Source organism: Mus caroli, unplaced genomic scaffold (assembly GCF_978045245.1).
Source record: "Mus caroli unplaced genomic scaffold, Mus_caroli_1 scaffold_6, whole genome shotgun sequence".
In the NCBI taxonomy this organism is placed as follows: Eukaryota; Metazoa; Chordata; class Mammalia; order Rodentia; family Muridae; genus Mus; species Mus caroli.
Window position 1 is genome coordinate 125671733 of NW_028227261.1, and position 17351 is coordinate 125689083.

Here is a 17351-nt window from a genome sequence, read left to right on the forward strand (position 1 = left end):
ATGAACAGTTAATTGGGTATGAATATGATGTTTTTGCATGTGATGCTTGAATGCTGAGGTTATTTGCATTGTGTATTCTTAGGACATGTGTTGAGCATTGTGATATTGTGGTCTAGAGTTTTGAGTCAGTTAAAACAAGGAATCATTGAAATCAGATGTAGTATAGCCACGGAGAGACTTGTGTGACATAGACTGTACATCGGCCTCTGGAGTATGAGTAACTAAGGCGGTTGTAGAGAGTAGCCTGTACATACTGAGTTTAGGATGTACCAGAGAACTGTGAAGATTCCCGTTCTGGAAATCCACCAATCACACAAACTTTGAAGTCTTCTAAGTGTCTGGCACTGTACCTAGATTTCAAAACATAAATTGATTTGGAAAACTGAATCTTCTCTATGCGGGAGCAGAAGTAATTATAGGAGAAAAAAATAAAATCCTGAGATATGATTGGCTAATGAGAAATGAGACTGTAAGATCAAGGCAGGTAGTGAAGGGGGAGTGTCTCCACTCCCAGTTCTACAAATGCAGTGACAGACAAAAAAATTAACCCTGAGTTTAGATGAAAGAAAATGTAAGTGAAACTTCTCCACTTACAAGGAGCAGTTTGTATCACGCCACAAAGAATAATCTTAGCAAAACGATGTGTTTGGTCATAGTTCCAGAGGGCTCTTCAAGTCACTAGGAGAGATACATAAAAAGAGAAAAAGTTGAAAAAGAATTTGGGTCCTTCTACTTAAATTAAAAATTTCTGTTCTATAGAAATTCATAACTATTACTGCATAGAAAGACAAACCATATACAGCCTTTAATTATGTTGTATTCATATATATGGTATGTCTTCTTATTCCCCAAAGAAAGTTTGTAGTATAAAGACATAAAACATTTTTTAAATGCTAAAATAAATATGTTTACCTTCTCAAGAACATGGAAAGGCAAATTTCTCTCATAGACTAGGTCCCAGCTATCAATGTCAATTACAAAATTAAGTTTTCTGGTTAATGATTTGTATCATATACTTTTATGCTGATTCTTTATATGTGGTTTGGGAGAAATTACTAAGGAAGTTGAACAGAAAACTAAATCCAAACAGGGTTGGGAAGGTGATGTGAACATAATTTAGGAAAGTGGATTTGAGATTGTACTTGGTTTAAAAGACAGCGAAATGTTAACAGCAATAGTATATACCAGGCAGATGTTTATAGATGGAAAATTCTTTCATTTTTGATACTCATCTCACAAATATAGTTAATGGTACTGAAAAAAATTTAAAAGGAATAAAGATAAGTATGAGGTAGGGGTCAAACATGATTTATAACCTAAATCTCCTTTGTTGGAAAGTTAATGGTTAAGAATGCATATGTGTTTTAACACATAATGCTTGCGCCATCAAAATGCCTCACCAGTTAAAGGTCTTTGCTGGCAAGCATGGCCACCTTTGCTCTTCCTTTGCATTCACATGGTTGAAGGAGAAAACTGACTTCGATAAGTTGTTCTTTGACCTCAAAAATAATGTGCCCATGTATAAATATAAACACACACATACACATATCTATACATACATACATACATACATACATACATACATACATACATATATACGTATGTGCAAGTGGATTACGGACAACTTTAAAATGCAAGAGAACTTGTTTATCAATGTGTGTGAGAGTTCAGAGGAGTGGTTCCTGGTTCTTTCCATTTATACTTGAGTTCAGGGGACCAAAAGCTATCAGGTGTGGCCACCAGCACCTTTACCTGCTGAGCCATTTCTCTGATTCAATCGAACAACTTTAAAGATGGCTCTATCATTACTCATTTTAAACATTTCACTCACTTTCTCTCATGTATGTAAAGCAAGAATGAATACCGTATACTCTGAGATTCATTCATTCTCTCTTCAGTAATCATTCCTTGGCCAATGCTTTCTTTTATGAAATAAATAGAAAGTAGACTTATATATGTCCTACAAAATTGTACTATATTATATTACCTTTTTACTTAACTTTAGAATTATAAATATATGTTTAGTTTAAGTATTGGACTATTGTCATTTTTTTCCTGAAAATCTTAGAATAATAAAATGTACACCCTTCCTTTTAAAGAGTGAAAAATTGTGCTACGACTGTTCCTTAAAATTAGTCTGTTTTTGCCTTATCCAGTGAGATATTAGTAAGTAATAAAAGATCCATGTATTCTCTCATCAAGTCCAATTTCTTCCTCTTAATTTCATCTGCCTTTAATTTTGCCCAGTTATTACAACCAATGGTATCTCTTCCTCTCAAACATCTGGAAAAGTCTGCCATTTAGAGCACCCTGGCCTGTACACTAAGCAGCTCCTTCCACCTTCCATGTCTCTGTGTTTCTCTTCCCAGTCCTGAAAGGCATGCCTGCTGCTTCTGCCAGTCTTAGCAGCACTGATCCATGCTCTGAAATTAATTTGTTCTCTTAATACCCATTGCTGCAGCCATCACTGTACCTTACTTATTCATATATATATATATATATATATATATATATATATATATATATATATATATGTGTGTGTGTGTGTGTGTGTGTGTGTGTATGGAATTTATTTATACTTTAAGGATTATGAGGCATTTATAGAATATCTACAGAGTATGAGAAAATACTGGCATTGAATTCCACTTGGTTTCTACTTTCCAAGATCACTTAAAGCAGGAGAGAAACACCCAGATTATCAGGAGAACAGGATTGAATGATCTCAATATGGCAATGTGGTGAAGCACAAAGAAGAGAAATAAGTCTGACTCATGTTATTAAAGAAAACCTAGAGGAAATATGTGGGAGAGGGAGATCCCTCCCATTTAAAAGAGTATGAGGAGGGTGAGGTAGTAGAATTGCTGTGAACTCAAGGTCAGCTTCTTTTACATAGTAAAACTAAATAAATAAAAAAAAAAAACTGTGAGGGTCTATGATATTGAAGAGCATAAGTTTAGAAGTGTACCTTGTTAAGCTATCTCATACCAAACCTATCTTATAGGCCTTGGAATCAACAATAGCAACCATCTGCACATGTTCACTTCAAGTCTGGCTGAGACTGTATGTAGTGTCTGGATCCTGCTATTTCCACCATGCTGAGTTCAAGCTAATGGATGGAGAGCTTAGCATGGGGCTGCTGAGGCGCTAAGCGAAAACATGGCATCACAGCAATGCTGGGCCAGCACATCAATGGCATCCTGGGAGTGTTCTAGCTCAAAGTATTCGTTTCTTTTACCCAAAAGGGTCCATGGAGTCTTACATTTCTCTGTTTTTAATGTAAGCAGTTTCTAGTTTCAGCATATTGGCCAAGGAATTTAAGGTTAGGCTTGCTTCTTAATTGGTACAGGAGTCTATGATATCCATACAATGTGTTTATAAATTCATGTCACCGAGAAACAATTGCTTTTGAGCTGTTTGTCTCATTTCAAAAATTAAGAGTAACAAATAAATGGCAGCTCTGCACAGGCACTTTAATGTTCTGTACCTTCTAGTTTGTTGTTCAGGCATGCATTTTGTGTAGTTTGGGTTATGTGGTTCATTGGTGAGACTTGAACATGTTCTTGTCTTAGTCTAAATTAGAATGAACATTGCTTCAGACAAATGGGCCACATTCTTCTCAGGCATCCTTAAGTAAGTTCTATAGTCACATCTGTTCATACCCATACACTAAAGATATCTTATGCTATACTGGCCATATACAAAATCTATAAAGATATCAAATTACAGGTGGCAAATTTTAAAAGATAAGAAAAATAATCTTCAGAAACCTGGGACATTTGAAATAATTCAATGTAAGTGCAGATCAAGCTCATTGGAATTAATTTATCCATGGAAGCTCATAAAAAAAAATCTCACTTTTTATTTTGCCAAAGTATCAAATGTAGGAATGCCTGTAACTATTATATATCTTAGGAATGACTTTGATTCTTACTAACCTATGAAATCTTAGACTACTGTTTCTTATTCTTACCCAGAAAACATTTGTGCAATAGGACCAATTAAACTGAATCAATTAATTATATTTATTTTAACCTCAAGGTCAATCAGAAGGGATCTTTTATTGTTTAATTATAGATTTAATTACATTCAATCATTGAACTTGGAAAAAAAACCCTACAGCACTTAACTCTAATGCAGCTCACAGGATTTGTACTGCAATGTTACTCTTGTGCCCACATTCATCAAACTATATTGAGATGCACACAATGAAGTGACCAGAGAAGTGCTTAAGGCTAGCACACATGGACTCAGGGTCACTGCCTCTCAGTAGTTTTAAAATTTCCCAGGCACCACATGCTTACTTTTATTACTTGGGTAATATATGTAATTATGATCTCTGTATTTAGAAACATGATTCTCCCCCTTTTGCTTTTTGATTTTCATTTCTTTCTTCAGAATGTTTCCTCATAACTGATACTGAGTTTTTATTGAAACAAAAATAAATGCTATACCAAAAAAAAGATGAACATCATAAATATTAAAATAATTTTTTGTTTCATAGTGGTCACATGCTTATAAATTATATCTTAATAATTCTGGGAAAGACATTGCCAAATGATGATGATTTTATAGCACATATAGACACAGAACTTTAATAAATATCTGCTCATTTTAGGGATTTGCCTTTGTGTTCTGAACTTTGTTATCATTCATACGCACAACTAATGATGGGACTTTTCTCTGTTCGTTACTGCCTTACATCTTAGCCTGCTATATTATTATGTCTTCAGTAGGAATGGGTACGGTAGCCGTAAGTTAGAATATTCTCCTTGCATTTTGGTTCAGACCAGCATGAGAAGCATCTGGATCCTTCAACACAATGAGCATTTTCTTGACATGTTTGCTACTTCTTGTTCACCTTTCCATGATGGTGAGTTTTCTGAGTTTCATTTGCAAGTTGATCCATAAGCCAGGAGTCTGTGCTCCACAGCGGGATTAGAGAACTAGTTGGGGTACATTTCCCTTTGTGGTGGTTCCTGTTTGCATTACCCAGCAGTAAAAATGCAAATGTTCCCCCTTGTCACTCTGCTTTGTCTGACATTTAGTGTCTGTCAAGGGCCAGCAACAAACTACTTCCTTTCTTATGCAAATATTCTTGGTATTCTCCTGTAGTTGCTTCAGGAACAAACAAAACCAGGTTTTAACTCAAATGTTCAACAATCTGGCCCTTTGTAAACAGTCTTGTTATCCCATAATAAATGATTAGAGTGAAATTAGGTCAGTATCCATGAGGGGGTGTAAGGATAATCAGTTTTATTCATATTCTGATCAGCCCACTCAACTATTTTCTCAAAATCTTATTAGCTAGGAAAGGAAAGCATACGGAATGTGAAGGAACCCACCAATGACTGGAGACAGGATTTTCTTTACATTGTCTAATAGACTCGTTTATTATTTTAAGCTGGTAAAAAGAGACTTATGATTCGTGTTGAAGAAAGAGTTATTTGTGCTTGATACATTGAAGACACTGTTCAAAAGCATTTTTTTTTTTTGTCCTTATAAAAGGATGACCCCTGTAGTAATTCTTAGGCAAGGAGGGACAAAATTCAACCAACAAAAAGCATATTTCGCCCCGAGTTCCCCATGATTTCTCCACATATAGCAAAAAAATACACATCAGTAATTCATTGGACATGCACATTGGGGAGCAGTACAGTTCTGGGCTGCTCAGGAAACAAAAGGGGAGGGATCAGCATTACCTAAATAAAAGAGAGGTGACTTACACCCTTTCCATTGTCTTAGAAACACCAAGAAGAGGAGCAATTAAAATATAGTCCTAAAGAGTGCTAGCTAATGTAGATTACATAAGTATACAATATGATTCTACTAACAGTGCTCTGAGAAGCATGAGCCAGCCACCAGTCTAGTAAAACAGGGCCCTGATCCACTGCTGAGAAAATATTAGCTCCCAATGTAAGAAGTTACTTGAATGTATCTCAGTACTGAACGCAAACCAGGTGGTTTGGATGGGCGGTGTTCTATAAAAGGTGGCTGTATTAAAGCAAGGAGGCCATTTCCTGTTGCGTGTTCTATACTTTTGGAATTCTCTGTTGGGCGTTTGCTTTCTCTACTTTCCCCCCCTCCCCTGAGCACTAATTATCAAAAAAGATTTCAAGGTGCAAGTTGTACATTCTCATCGCAATAGCATCTCATCTCTTTCCGGAAGAGAGGATTACAATCAGGTTCACAATGCTAATTCCTTATCTCTTCACGTTTGCTTCGTGTACGCGTACTTCAAAATCATAGTGTTGATTAGGAAAAGAAACCTACAAACGAGAGCACGATGCAATCATCCACTTCCTATTGTGCTGTGTCTTTCCCATCCCGTCTCCCCTTTCCCTGTAAAGAGCTGTAAAAAATTTAAGGCAGATGAGGTATATTGCTGAAGGAAAAAGTTATTTCTTGAAAAGAAAACTCAAAAAAACCACTTTTTTTCTGCCCTTCTACTCAAGAAAGACTACTCAACTATAAATCTATTACTAGAAAAAGCAGGAAAGACTCTGTCTGCATGTACCATACTGCGTCTTCTATTTCTAGAATGGCTTTTTTGTTAATTTAATTTTTAATAGAAAAAATAAGCACCTTAAGCTATGAACAAGAAAAGAACTTCATTATTAGTGAGTCCGGAATCCAAACGGAATTAGAGAACACTCGCTCAAGCTCGCACTCATTCGCACAAAGGCCAACGCTACTGATTAGAATTGTAAAGTGCTATACTGAGGTTAAACACTTTTGTATACACTGCAGACACTGAAAAATAACCCTCAAGCACATTGTGTTATAGTTCCAAAAATATATTTACAGTCTATTACAAAGATTACAAATGGAAGTGTCTAGGGTGACTGGATTATGCTAATTAAAACTATTTTTACAGATTATTTTTTCCTTAGGGACAAAAAACAGTTTAGAGAAATCAAAATGAGTTTTCTACTCAATCGAAAAAAATAAATTAAAATATCAAATAACACTGTACAGTGATAAAAAGGAAAAAGAAGGGTAGGGAGGGGCTTGGGAAGCAATCCATTTGAGTTTTCTATAGCCATCTTTGGTCCTAAATGTGGGAAAACACATTAAGTAGCACTGAAAATACCTGTTTCTTTGTGAAGCTCTGCAAGTAAAATAGAAAAATATAGAGCATTTTCATGTCCTCGGAGCCACGACTGAGAAATGTGTATACAAAACAAGACGGTATAAATAAAATTTACAAGTTTTACAAAGGAACATTTACAGATTTTGCTTGTTACCTGTTCTTGTTTGTTTGTTTGTTTGTTTGTGGATGTCCACATTACCAAACAACACCAATTAGGACCGATCCCTGGGATCTTTCTCTAGGAAAATCATTATAAACAGCCCAATTTTCTTTGGAAGTACAACAGTTCAGTTTTGGGGTAGTTCATGATTTTTGTAACTTTTGAAAACATTACTCAAATATGTATACATTCCTGAAATAGCTATAAAGACACATTTAATTATTGCTTATGAAATTCTAACACAGTAACCAAATAATATGGTCTGATAAATAAAGTGGAAACAGAAAAGCCAGACCCTTTACTTCTTCCTTCTGGGGTAAAAGAGTTTTGACCTAAAAGGGTTTGTGTGTGTGTGTGTGTGTGTCACTGTTCATAGATAGAATACCTCTGTGTTGCTTTCTTCTCACTGCATTGGTGGAAATATTTGCGGCCAGTTTGTCTGTGAGTGGTGAGAAGAGAACGGCCCCTGTGATCTTGCTTCAGAGTAACAATAGAAAACTGAATTCCTTACTTTTGTATTTGGACTGCATTCAACAAGAAAGAATACAAAATATAGGTCAACTATGTTCCTAAATTTCTTACTGTCACAAGACTGAAGCTCTTGATGTGCTCGGATTGGGTTAGCCAACGCTGGAGAGCTTCTGCTTCCAGTCTTGCTTTCACCAGCATCTTTAGACGAAGCCTCAGCCTTTTATCATATACACATAAACCTAAAATTTGACATTTTTTTTTATTAAATTCTGCCTAGTAAATCACTCTATAAACAATCTGTTAAAAGTGCCTTATAGTATTTATGGATCATTATTGCTTTCTTTTTTTTTTTTTTTCATTGAAAAGTTAGTATGTTGTCTGATTTTTACAAATAAAAAAAAAAATTCCTGTTAAAAAATATCAGAGCTCTTGGCAACTTGCAATTTTGAACTACCTGCCAATCAGCAAACAATATCAAAACATCACTGGTTTAACAGAACAAAATGACACAGCCAGGATACCAAAGCCATGAAGGACAAAGTCATATCCTCAACTATGTGCGTAGTTTTGCTTTCCTTTAAGTTTGAGAGTCTTTCAAAGGTACCCAGTGTAGTAACGTGTCATAAATTTAACACTAAAAAGGTCCAAAGCTACAAATAACTTTCTAAAACAAAGTCCTTAAGCAGAATAAACACAGATGGTTCTGGAAAAGAATAGTCTGAAATCACATATTTTAAGGAAAATATTTCATTGATTTTAACAATAAGATCATGATTTTTATTTGACAAATATATTCTTTCTTAAATTCTTTATGTACATTTTTAAAAAGTCTATAAGATAAAAAGGAGGTTCGAGAGCTCAAGGTGTTGGGATGTTTTTCAGGTAGTACTTTGTTTATTGTCTCTGCTGTGTTCCTGGCCACCACTGGTGGATCCTAAATTCCCTTTTTGTATATTCTGGTGGCACTTAGGAGTTCAAGTCTGTAGGTGCTTCTAAAATCTTCTCTTTCTTGTAGGAAGGACCCAGTATATCAACTGTCTTCTAGCAGCATTCTATGCGTATACTGAAGGCCAGAACTGTTCTCCTGCAGTCTTAAGCCTCATCTGAGGGAGGCCGATGTGTCACACTTGGATGCCTGTTCCATGTAAATGCAACATTTGTGCCCGCATAGTCTGGATGCTGCTCATGATCTTCTTTTGATGGCCAACCAGTGTGATCCCTAAACTCATCACATCACTGAAAAAGACAAGGGCATGCTTATCAGATACATGACAAAGAACTGATCGTGCTCTGCGTGCTTCTTCACAGCCACTCACGCGTGGTATTACCTGTTGGCTGAGGTATACTAACGGTACTCTTGGGTGCTACAGCCTTACTCTAAAGAAGATACTGATGTATTTGGATGGTCTCATTTGAAAATACTGGATGAACAAGTCTGTTTACCATACTGTTGCTTTTTAATTCATCCTGAGATTTTATTTTAAAAGGCAATGGAATGTTACCTGAAACACTGGACATTGTAAATTATATAACTGGAAACATGGGATGTTGTAATAGTGAAAATTGTTTTGGGAACCCAGGAGAAAGTTGAGGAAGTCAATGTCACACAGAAATGTACAGTGAGCTGGATTCTGGGAGTAATTCTGAGCATGAATTCCTAGAGATACAATTGTATTCCTTCAATTGAATAGCAAGAATAAAACTGCTACATATATGTACAATGCTAGAGTTAAAGCTTAAATGTGCAGTGAGTTAACTATAACTATTTCAATGTTTGTGTCCTTTTTAAAAGCTGTAAGAGTTGAGCTTAGATATTTCCAAGTACCAGAAACATTGCAATGAGGTAATACTATTGTATTATATTGCAGGTTCTTTCAAGAGCACAGAATGACAGAGATACAGTTTACTCTGGAAATTCAGGTATAAGCACGCCAACTTTATGTATTGGTTGTTAGAAAGAAACAGAAGGGGACAGTGCGGATATGCTGAAGTCCACATGTATGTCATTTCTTGGTGTATTCAGAAAGAATATTTGGTTGCAAGGGTGAGAGGGCTTTAGGAGAGTTTTAAGGACCATTTAATCAATGATTGACTAGAAAGCACAACTTAAGTCTTTTGAGTTTAAATTCATAGTCATTTAAAAGCTGACTGCTGAAATATTCCTCAGTGAATAGGAGCCTGAATGATGCAGTGGTTAATAAGGAGACAGTCCCACTGTGCAGGGTCCAGAATGCTGGCCATGGAGACAAATTAGATGTCAGACTCCCGTTGAGTCATCATAGAGGATATTCAAATTTTCTGACCTTTAGCTTTCTCATTTACAAAATTACCATGTGACTACTGATTTCATAAAAAGGTTAGTATGCTGTGTAAGAAAACTATACTTAAAAGCATTGCTGTCACATAACTATTTTTAAAAGAAATGCCTTTTCCCACCTTGATTTTGTGACCTACAGGCTTCTAAACAGGATAATCCAGCATATAGGATAATCCACAATTGTGGATTGCACCTGGTCAATTATTAAATACAATTTAATAAGTATAAACCTACTCGATAGTCATCCTGGCCACAGACTCGAGTGAGTTATAACCCGCTGCTGTGAAGTTGTCCTTATACCTTTCCATTTTAATAGCTTGCAACCATTCTCCAACTGAACAGAAGGCAGTGAAGTCAGGAGTGCTCTGGTCCAGAAGAGGGCTTATGGGTCTAGGTAAGAGTAAAACACAGCAATAAAAAATATTCTCAGCAATTACCAGAAATGGATGTCTGGATACATACAAGAAGGCTATAGGAAATACAGTAAGATGTCTTAACCAAAACCCAAACAGAGTAAATTATCCAGAAACTACAAATACCTGAATTTAAGTTTTCACTGTAAGAGTGCTCACTGGCCTGTTTCTTCTACATGCTCATAAACACTATATAAGTGATGAAGCTTGGAAGAGTCATATTTGTTCCCTGGCTTTTTAGTAAAAGATATCTGGCTGTATCCTAACTCACGCAGGGTGCCAGGGTGCTATTCAGAGCATTAAACATTCTCTGTTTTGGTGACATACTGGGAGTCCTGTAGAGATAAGAGAGCCCACTGAGTGCGGCCCACAGTGGCAAGCTTTTCTGCAGCTGTAGCTGAAAAAAACTACTGCTATGCCCTGGGCCCAGAGTGAAGGGACTGTACTTAATGGGCATCTTGAACAGTATATGCAGAGTCACATTTTATAATTTCTAATTCTACAGAAGCATTTATAAGATAACAAAGAAAGACAATAAGTTACGTTCTAAGAATACAGCAAAGCCACATAATCAAAGCAAGATGGTAACAATCAGGCCCAAAAGCAATGCCTGTCTACCTGGTCACAAAGACCCAGCCAGCACTTTCTGAGAAAGACATCTCATGTTCTCAGAAATCCTAAGAAAAGAGAGGTCCAATAACAATGAATGGATTTTGTTAAATACTAAGTAAGGTAAACCATCTAAAAAGAAAAAAGAAAAAAAAAGCTAATAAAGCTTTGTAAACCTAACATTATAGTATAGATATACGGTTGAACACAGAAGTCAGGGTATGATTGGGAAAAGAGTAAGAAGGTAAATTATGTGGATATTTTAATTTCATTCAGTTCCATCTCACTGGGGATTTCTTACCTACTACAAGTTCCCAGGGGTGTTTTCAGACTACTTGGGTTTCGAATCATTTTGTCTAGAATTCCGACTATCTGCTCAAACTTTGGCCTTTCCGCCCGATCTTTCTGCCAACAATCCAGCATTAGCTGGTGAAGACCAGCTGGACAATCCATGGGTGCCGGCAAACGATAACCTTCTTCTATCGCTTTAATGACCTGATAGCCAAAAGGACATTAAAAAAGATTACCAACTGAGCTTCAATTACAATGAAATGAACTGCTTGGAAGGCAAAATGGTTTATCCAGATAAGAGCAAGACATATTGCTTACAAAGACTTCTTCTTTCCAAAACATTCATGAATATATTAGGCATGTTATTATGGGGTCCAGGAGGCACAGGATATGATGACATTTCCTCGTTAATTCAGCAATAGGGAACAGCAATTAAGCTCACAGAGGGAGCAAGAGATGGAAATATTTTTAATGCCACCCCAGAGATTTTCAAAAGGGGACGTGTTATGGAACTCTCTCAGCCAAATATAGTTGTAAGAATACACATGTGCATAGAAGTAAAAGATAATGAAAGTGGAAAAGGAAATTGAGTTACTGAAAGTAAGCCAAAGAGTTCCACTTTTTGACGGGAGCAGATGACACTCATCAAACAAGAGAGCACACAATGTGAATGTGGCCTGCCAAAACCTATTATCGGACACACTTTCCTTTTAACTCCCAAGAAGGCTACTATTCTCGGCAATGCAATGTAAGACCTTGCTGCATACAGTTTGCTCTGGTCCGTGAGGGGTGGCTGGATTCCTTCCTGTCTCCATATTCACCTACCTGACAGATATAGAGAAAGCTTTATAGCAGAAAAATGAAATGAATTTTTAGTTAAGGCTTAATGATTCATAGTACTGGTTTAAATTTTTTTATCATAGACAATTTATAGATAAATCACAGCCAGAGTAATTATTTGTATCGACTTCAAATATTAATTACAAACATAAAATAGGTTTGTACAGATATTTCTTTAAAGATATTAGAGAGCTTATGTTTCTTATCACCTATGTTCTTGGTTATATGAAAAGGAAAAAAATCTTAAAAATCTAAAACTATTATTAATCTGATCAGCACAGGGAAGACAATAGGAAGGCAAGCTATAACCTAAATAAGAGATTAAAAATAAAACAAATAAAATATTACTCAAGGAGAAATACATTTCTTGACATTAGCTATCATGATAGTATTAAAAATTTAAGAAAAGTCAGTGGACATAAGGACAAATGTTTATAGATTGTTGCTAGAAATTATACTGATTTAGTAAACTGTGGTTGTAAAACCACAATTTATTTGTGCAACAGAGACCACTCTATAAAACTCCAAGCAATCAGAACACTAAGCTGTAGAGCCCAATCACAAAGGATGCATCTACAAGACACTCCTGCACCTAACGCTCAGAGTTCACTGTGGAAGAGGGGTAGGAAAGACTGTAAGATGGGGAGGAAGAGGGAGACTGCTGTGAGACTGTCTCTCCTAGCAATGACAGTAGTCATCCACATAAGCTTTCACCAACATCATCACTGAGCGATAAACTCAGCAAGGATGACACCAATGAGTAAGTCACAGTTGATGAGAAAAGCCATGAGTCCTTGACCTTACACTGAGGAACGTTAAGGAGAAGTAGGTTTCCTTAGGGAAGAGCATTCCCATTGGCTGTCTAGTGCTAAATTGTCAGCCCTGAAAATGTACAGAAAAGTAACATTATATGGACTCAACAGATTACATTTAAGAACATGTATATATATACTGTAAGTATATGCTTATAATAACAACTTATTTTTTAAAAGCGCCATGAATTTGGAGGAAAACTTGGAAATATATATATATATATATATATATATATATATATATGAATGAGGTTTTGGAGGAAGAAAAGGGAAGGGAGAAATCTTGTAAATATATTACAATCTCAAAAATGAAATAAAGAAGTAAGGAAAAAAGGGCCTTTTTTGAAAAGAAACTACACAAAACTAACCTTGAGTTTTTTAAGAAAATAAAGACAGATATAGTCAGACAACAAACTGCCATTAATAAATGTTAAAGACTTTGGTATTTTTTAGGGACACTTGTCAACAAGATGCATGTTTTCTTGCAGGAATAGCACAGGATAATATATGTAAGATGGAGGGTGACATGAATCAGACGACTAGCACTAACTCTTTAAGGAGAAAAATTGATTATACATATGGAAAACAAAGCGAGTCCATTTTGTACTTTAAGAGAAACATGTATGCATACAGTATAATGTAAAAAGATAAATAAACTTAATTTTAGCAATATTTAAAAAGTGTTAACCATAAAATCCTAGTTCCAAATCTTCAAATTGTACAGTTATCTATATTGCATTACTTTACTAAAAATCTCATAGGCTTCATGGGTATATCACAATCTATAAGTTTAAAATTGAATGTATCTTATTGCCTCCAATGCTTTTCTGATTCATCCAATGTAACTTAGAGTTATCCTAGCAGAAATCTGAGAATGGTGCTGAATTCTCTTTTGTACGCATAGGCAACTAGTTACCACTTTTTCATGGTTCTAAGTCCTGAAAAATATGGTCTTGAAACAATTGCTCTACATCTTATTGAATACAGTTTTGGTCTCAAGGTAAGTCTTCACCAAGTTTCCACAAGTACTGTTTATTTTTGAACACTAAAGGGGGAAACATTAAGTAGTGATGATTACGAACATTGATAGAAGTTACATGAGCACCGTTGGTCCCCAAACCGCAAGCATATAGCTTTGAAAACATACCCCCAAATATATCTTTATCATGCTATTTATCCCATGGACAAACATACATAAATGGTAACTTTATAAAGATAGCATATATGTATATGTATTACAAATATTTGTACATATATACATGGAATCATATTTTTAAAGGTTTTATTTAGTTCTTTATTTTATGTGTATGGGTGTTTTGCCTACATGTTTGTATGAGTAGCATCATGTTTGCCTAATACCTACAGAGATGAGAAGAGGGTGTTGGATCTCCAGGAAATGAAGATATACACAGTTGTGAGACTGTTACTTGGAATTGAACCACTGGGTTATAACAAAAACTTATCTCACATTCAAGTAACAGTGGTGTTCTTAGATTCAAGTATTATATATAAACACTTCAGAGTAAAGTAGATATACTTTTGAATATCTAGGCTAAGTGATTTAAACAGTAGCTTAACCTGTGAAGTGCACATAATCACTAACTTCCAAAACTTTATACATTAAAATTACCACACAATAAACACATGGGAAGTTATTTTCCTCATTGGGAAGAGTGACTCTCTTTATACCCAAAGTTGCTGATAGTGAACACATAGAATATTTTCCTAATTTGACAAAATTTTATTTAAATACCAACAGCATTTGCTCAGTTCACATCATTTGCTCTACCTCCTAATTGTCCACCCTGTCTGTACTGCTTTAGGTTGCCTTAGAAAAAGAATGTAGGAAGGATTATCTACTTTTGCTTTTGTTCCAAATCTTCTTGTAAAATACAATTATGTTTATGATCCTTCTGACATCCTTCTGGCATCGAGAGGGCCCCAAGCTTTCATGATGCCTTTTAGACTTCTTGAGCTTAGAATCCCATGCATGTTTAGAACTTTGGGCCAATGAAGCAAGTACCACTAAGCACCTTCCAGGAAGGAAGGAGGTAGTGAACTTTTGGAGGCATCCCATTGCCTTCTAGAAATTTATGAAGCCATCTGATAAACCTACTCACCTCAGTGGAAAACAAAATTCTTCTGACTGCTTAAAGATTAGTGGGCTACCCATTGACAGCACTGACACCAGAGTACAAATCTTTAACACATCCTAGCATGAGACCTCAGTTTGCACCCAGACGTTGTCACTGACAATGTTGGCCTTGAACAGAGGACTTGTCAGAGACTCTCTGGTAATGCTTTTCCACTTAGAGAAGGTTGGTATAAGTTAAGTTTTATTCTTTGGTGATAAACTGGCCAACATACTTGCACCTCTTTGGAAACTGATGTTCAACATTCTGTAGTTTGTTGCTGTTGTTGTTGTTAACTTATCAGAAAAAAAAAACTACCAGTTGAAGACACAACTAACAATTATAGTAAATATCTATCATATTTCTACAATATGATTGATATGGCTTTGACCTGGAATTATATTGAGTGTTACAAAAACAATCTTAAGCAAATACAGTTATCATACTGAAGTTAGAGATAAAGTTTGCACCACATAAAAGAGAGTTCAAATCCCACAGTTATTAGGGAATTGGATGTAGGTGATCTGATCAGACCAGAATTGGAATTTTATATTTCCAATGAGGAGACTAAGAAGAGTTTTTTTTTTTCTCCCAAGTATTTAAACATTCTTGGAAACAACAAAGCATACATATAGCATGACCTATATATTTTGTGAATTTAATCTAAATATGTTGGGTTTGCCTGCACTGATCTATCCTCACACCTGTCACAAAGACAACCTCTTTGGTCTACACTGTTAGTATGATTTAGATATAAAACTTACCACTATAGTGTCCCCTTTTCACTACAGTATGGACATTGGAGTTAAGAAAAGAATTAACATAGACCTGTTGATTACAGGTCTGGATTAACTCAAAATGGAACGATTCATGACTGGCTCCAGAGTTTGCTCAATACTAAGTTTTACTTCTGATAACCTGACCCAGACTGCTGCAAGCTACTAAATATGCTGAACTGCTCTTGTGTGATTTTGTTAAAAACTACAGAAAGAAATTACTACTTTGTTTCTATCTTAATATGAAAAAAAATAAAGCCATAAAATCAGGGTTGACTTTTAAAAGGTAGAAGTTTTGTACAAGGGGATAAGAATGGATCAGTTCACATTCTTCTACATGATAACCACCAGTTGAGCCAGCACCATTTGTTGAAAATGCTGTCTTTCTCCAATGGATGGTTTTAGCTCCTTTGCCAAAGATCAAGTGACCATAGGTGTATGGGTTCATTTTGGGGGTCTTCAGATCTATTCCATTGATCTACGTGTCTGTTGCTGTACCAGTACCATGCAGTTTTGTTTGTTTGTTTGTTTGTTTTCACAATTGCTCTGTAGTACTGCTTGAGGTCAGGGATGGACGAGTGTTCCTCTTTCTCCACATCCTCACCAGCATCTGCTGTCACCTGAATTTGTGTTTGTGAGTAGTTTCCCTAATTGTCTGTAGAAAACAGGACCTGAGTCCTCTGAATGAGCAGCAAAAACTCTGCTCCTCTGAGGAATAACTGCAAGTTCTTGAGTGACCTCTTAACTGATGAAATTAAGAAATCATTTTTTTTGTAAGTTCATTCTCTTTTAAGTCACACTTCCAACTACCTACAAGTAAAAGGGACGATTGGTCTGCCTTGTGCTTTGATTACAGTAAAAACAAAACACAACAGGAAAACACTTTCTCAAGTACTGATAACAGAAAATGACTATATAGTAATATTGAAATTTCATCATTTGAAAACAAATATTTCATTTTGACCAATCCAGAATAAACCCAATTAAAAGGTAGCTATTATGAACGTCAAAAGAATGCTTTCAAACTTTGCAATCATCCTAATGTATGATCGCTTGTAAACATATAAAGAATTTTTCTTTGAAAGGCCATTAAATAAAACAGGTATTAGAAAATCTTACTATCTTAAATTTCATATTACATATTACACTGTTTCAAATGCAGTCGAGACTACAGAAAGTTATAGGTATCTGAAAATAAAAAAATGGTTGTTCAAATGCTTATGAGGTGTCAAGGTATTTGAATATATTTGGCCATGCATATGTCTATTTTCTTGTATTGTATTCTAGTTTTCTTCGGTACGAAATGAAGCCAAAGCACCAGAAACCTCTCAATACCACTTATCTCTCTGTCACCTACCCTTTCTATATTTCCTTATTGTGAGTGCCGACATTTCATCTCATACCACAGTCAGACTAGATTTTTGAAGATTTGAGTAGGAA

At 35.7% G+C, this 17351-nt stretch overlaps 1 protein-coding gene across 5 annotated transcripts in view; it reads right to left on the reverse strand.

Moving 5' to 3' along the window:
• Positions 1-5389: 5389 nt before the first annotated feature.
• Positions 5390-17351, reverse strand: part of Epha7 (EPH receptor A7) — a 152576-nt gene continuing 140614 nt past the window's right edge. For 4 of the 5 annotated variants that reach the window (XM_085839446.1, XM_021161338.3, XM_021161337.2 and 1 more), the window contains exons 15-17: positions 11362-11555; positions 10273-10428; positions 5390-8957 (exon numbers count right to left, since the gene is read on the reverse strand). In XM_085839446.1, coding sequence (XP_085695572.1) covers positions 8843-8957; positions 10273-10428; positions 11362-11555 — 465 coding nt within the window. In that variant the 3' untranslated portion in view covers positions 5390-8842. The remainder of the gene's footprint in view (positions 8958-10272; positions 10429-11361; positions 11556-17351) is intronic. The other variant, XM_021161340.3, reaches the window with a different exon arrangement.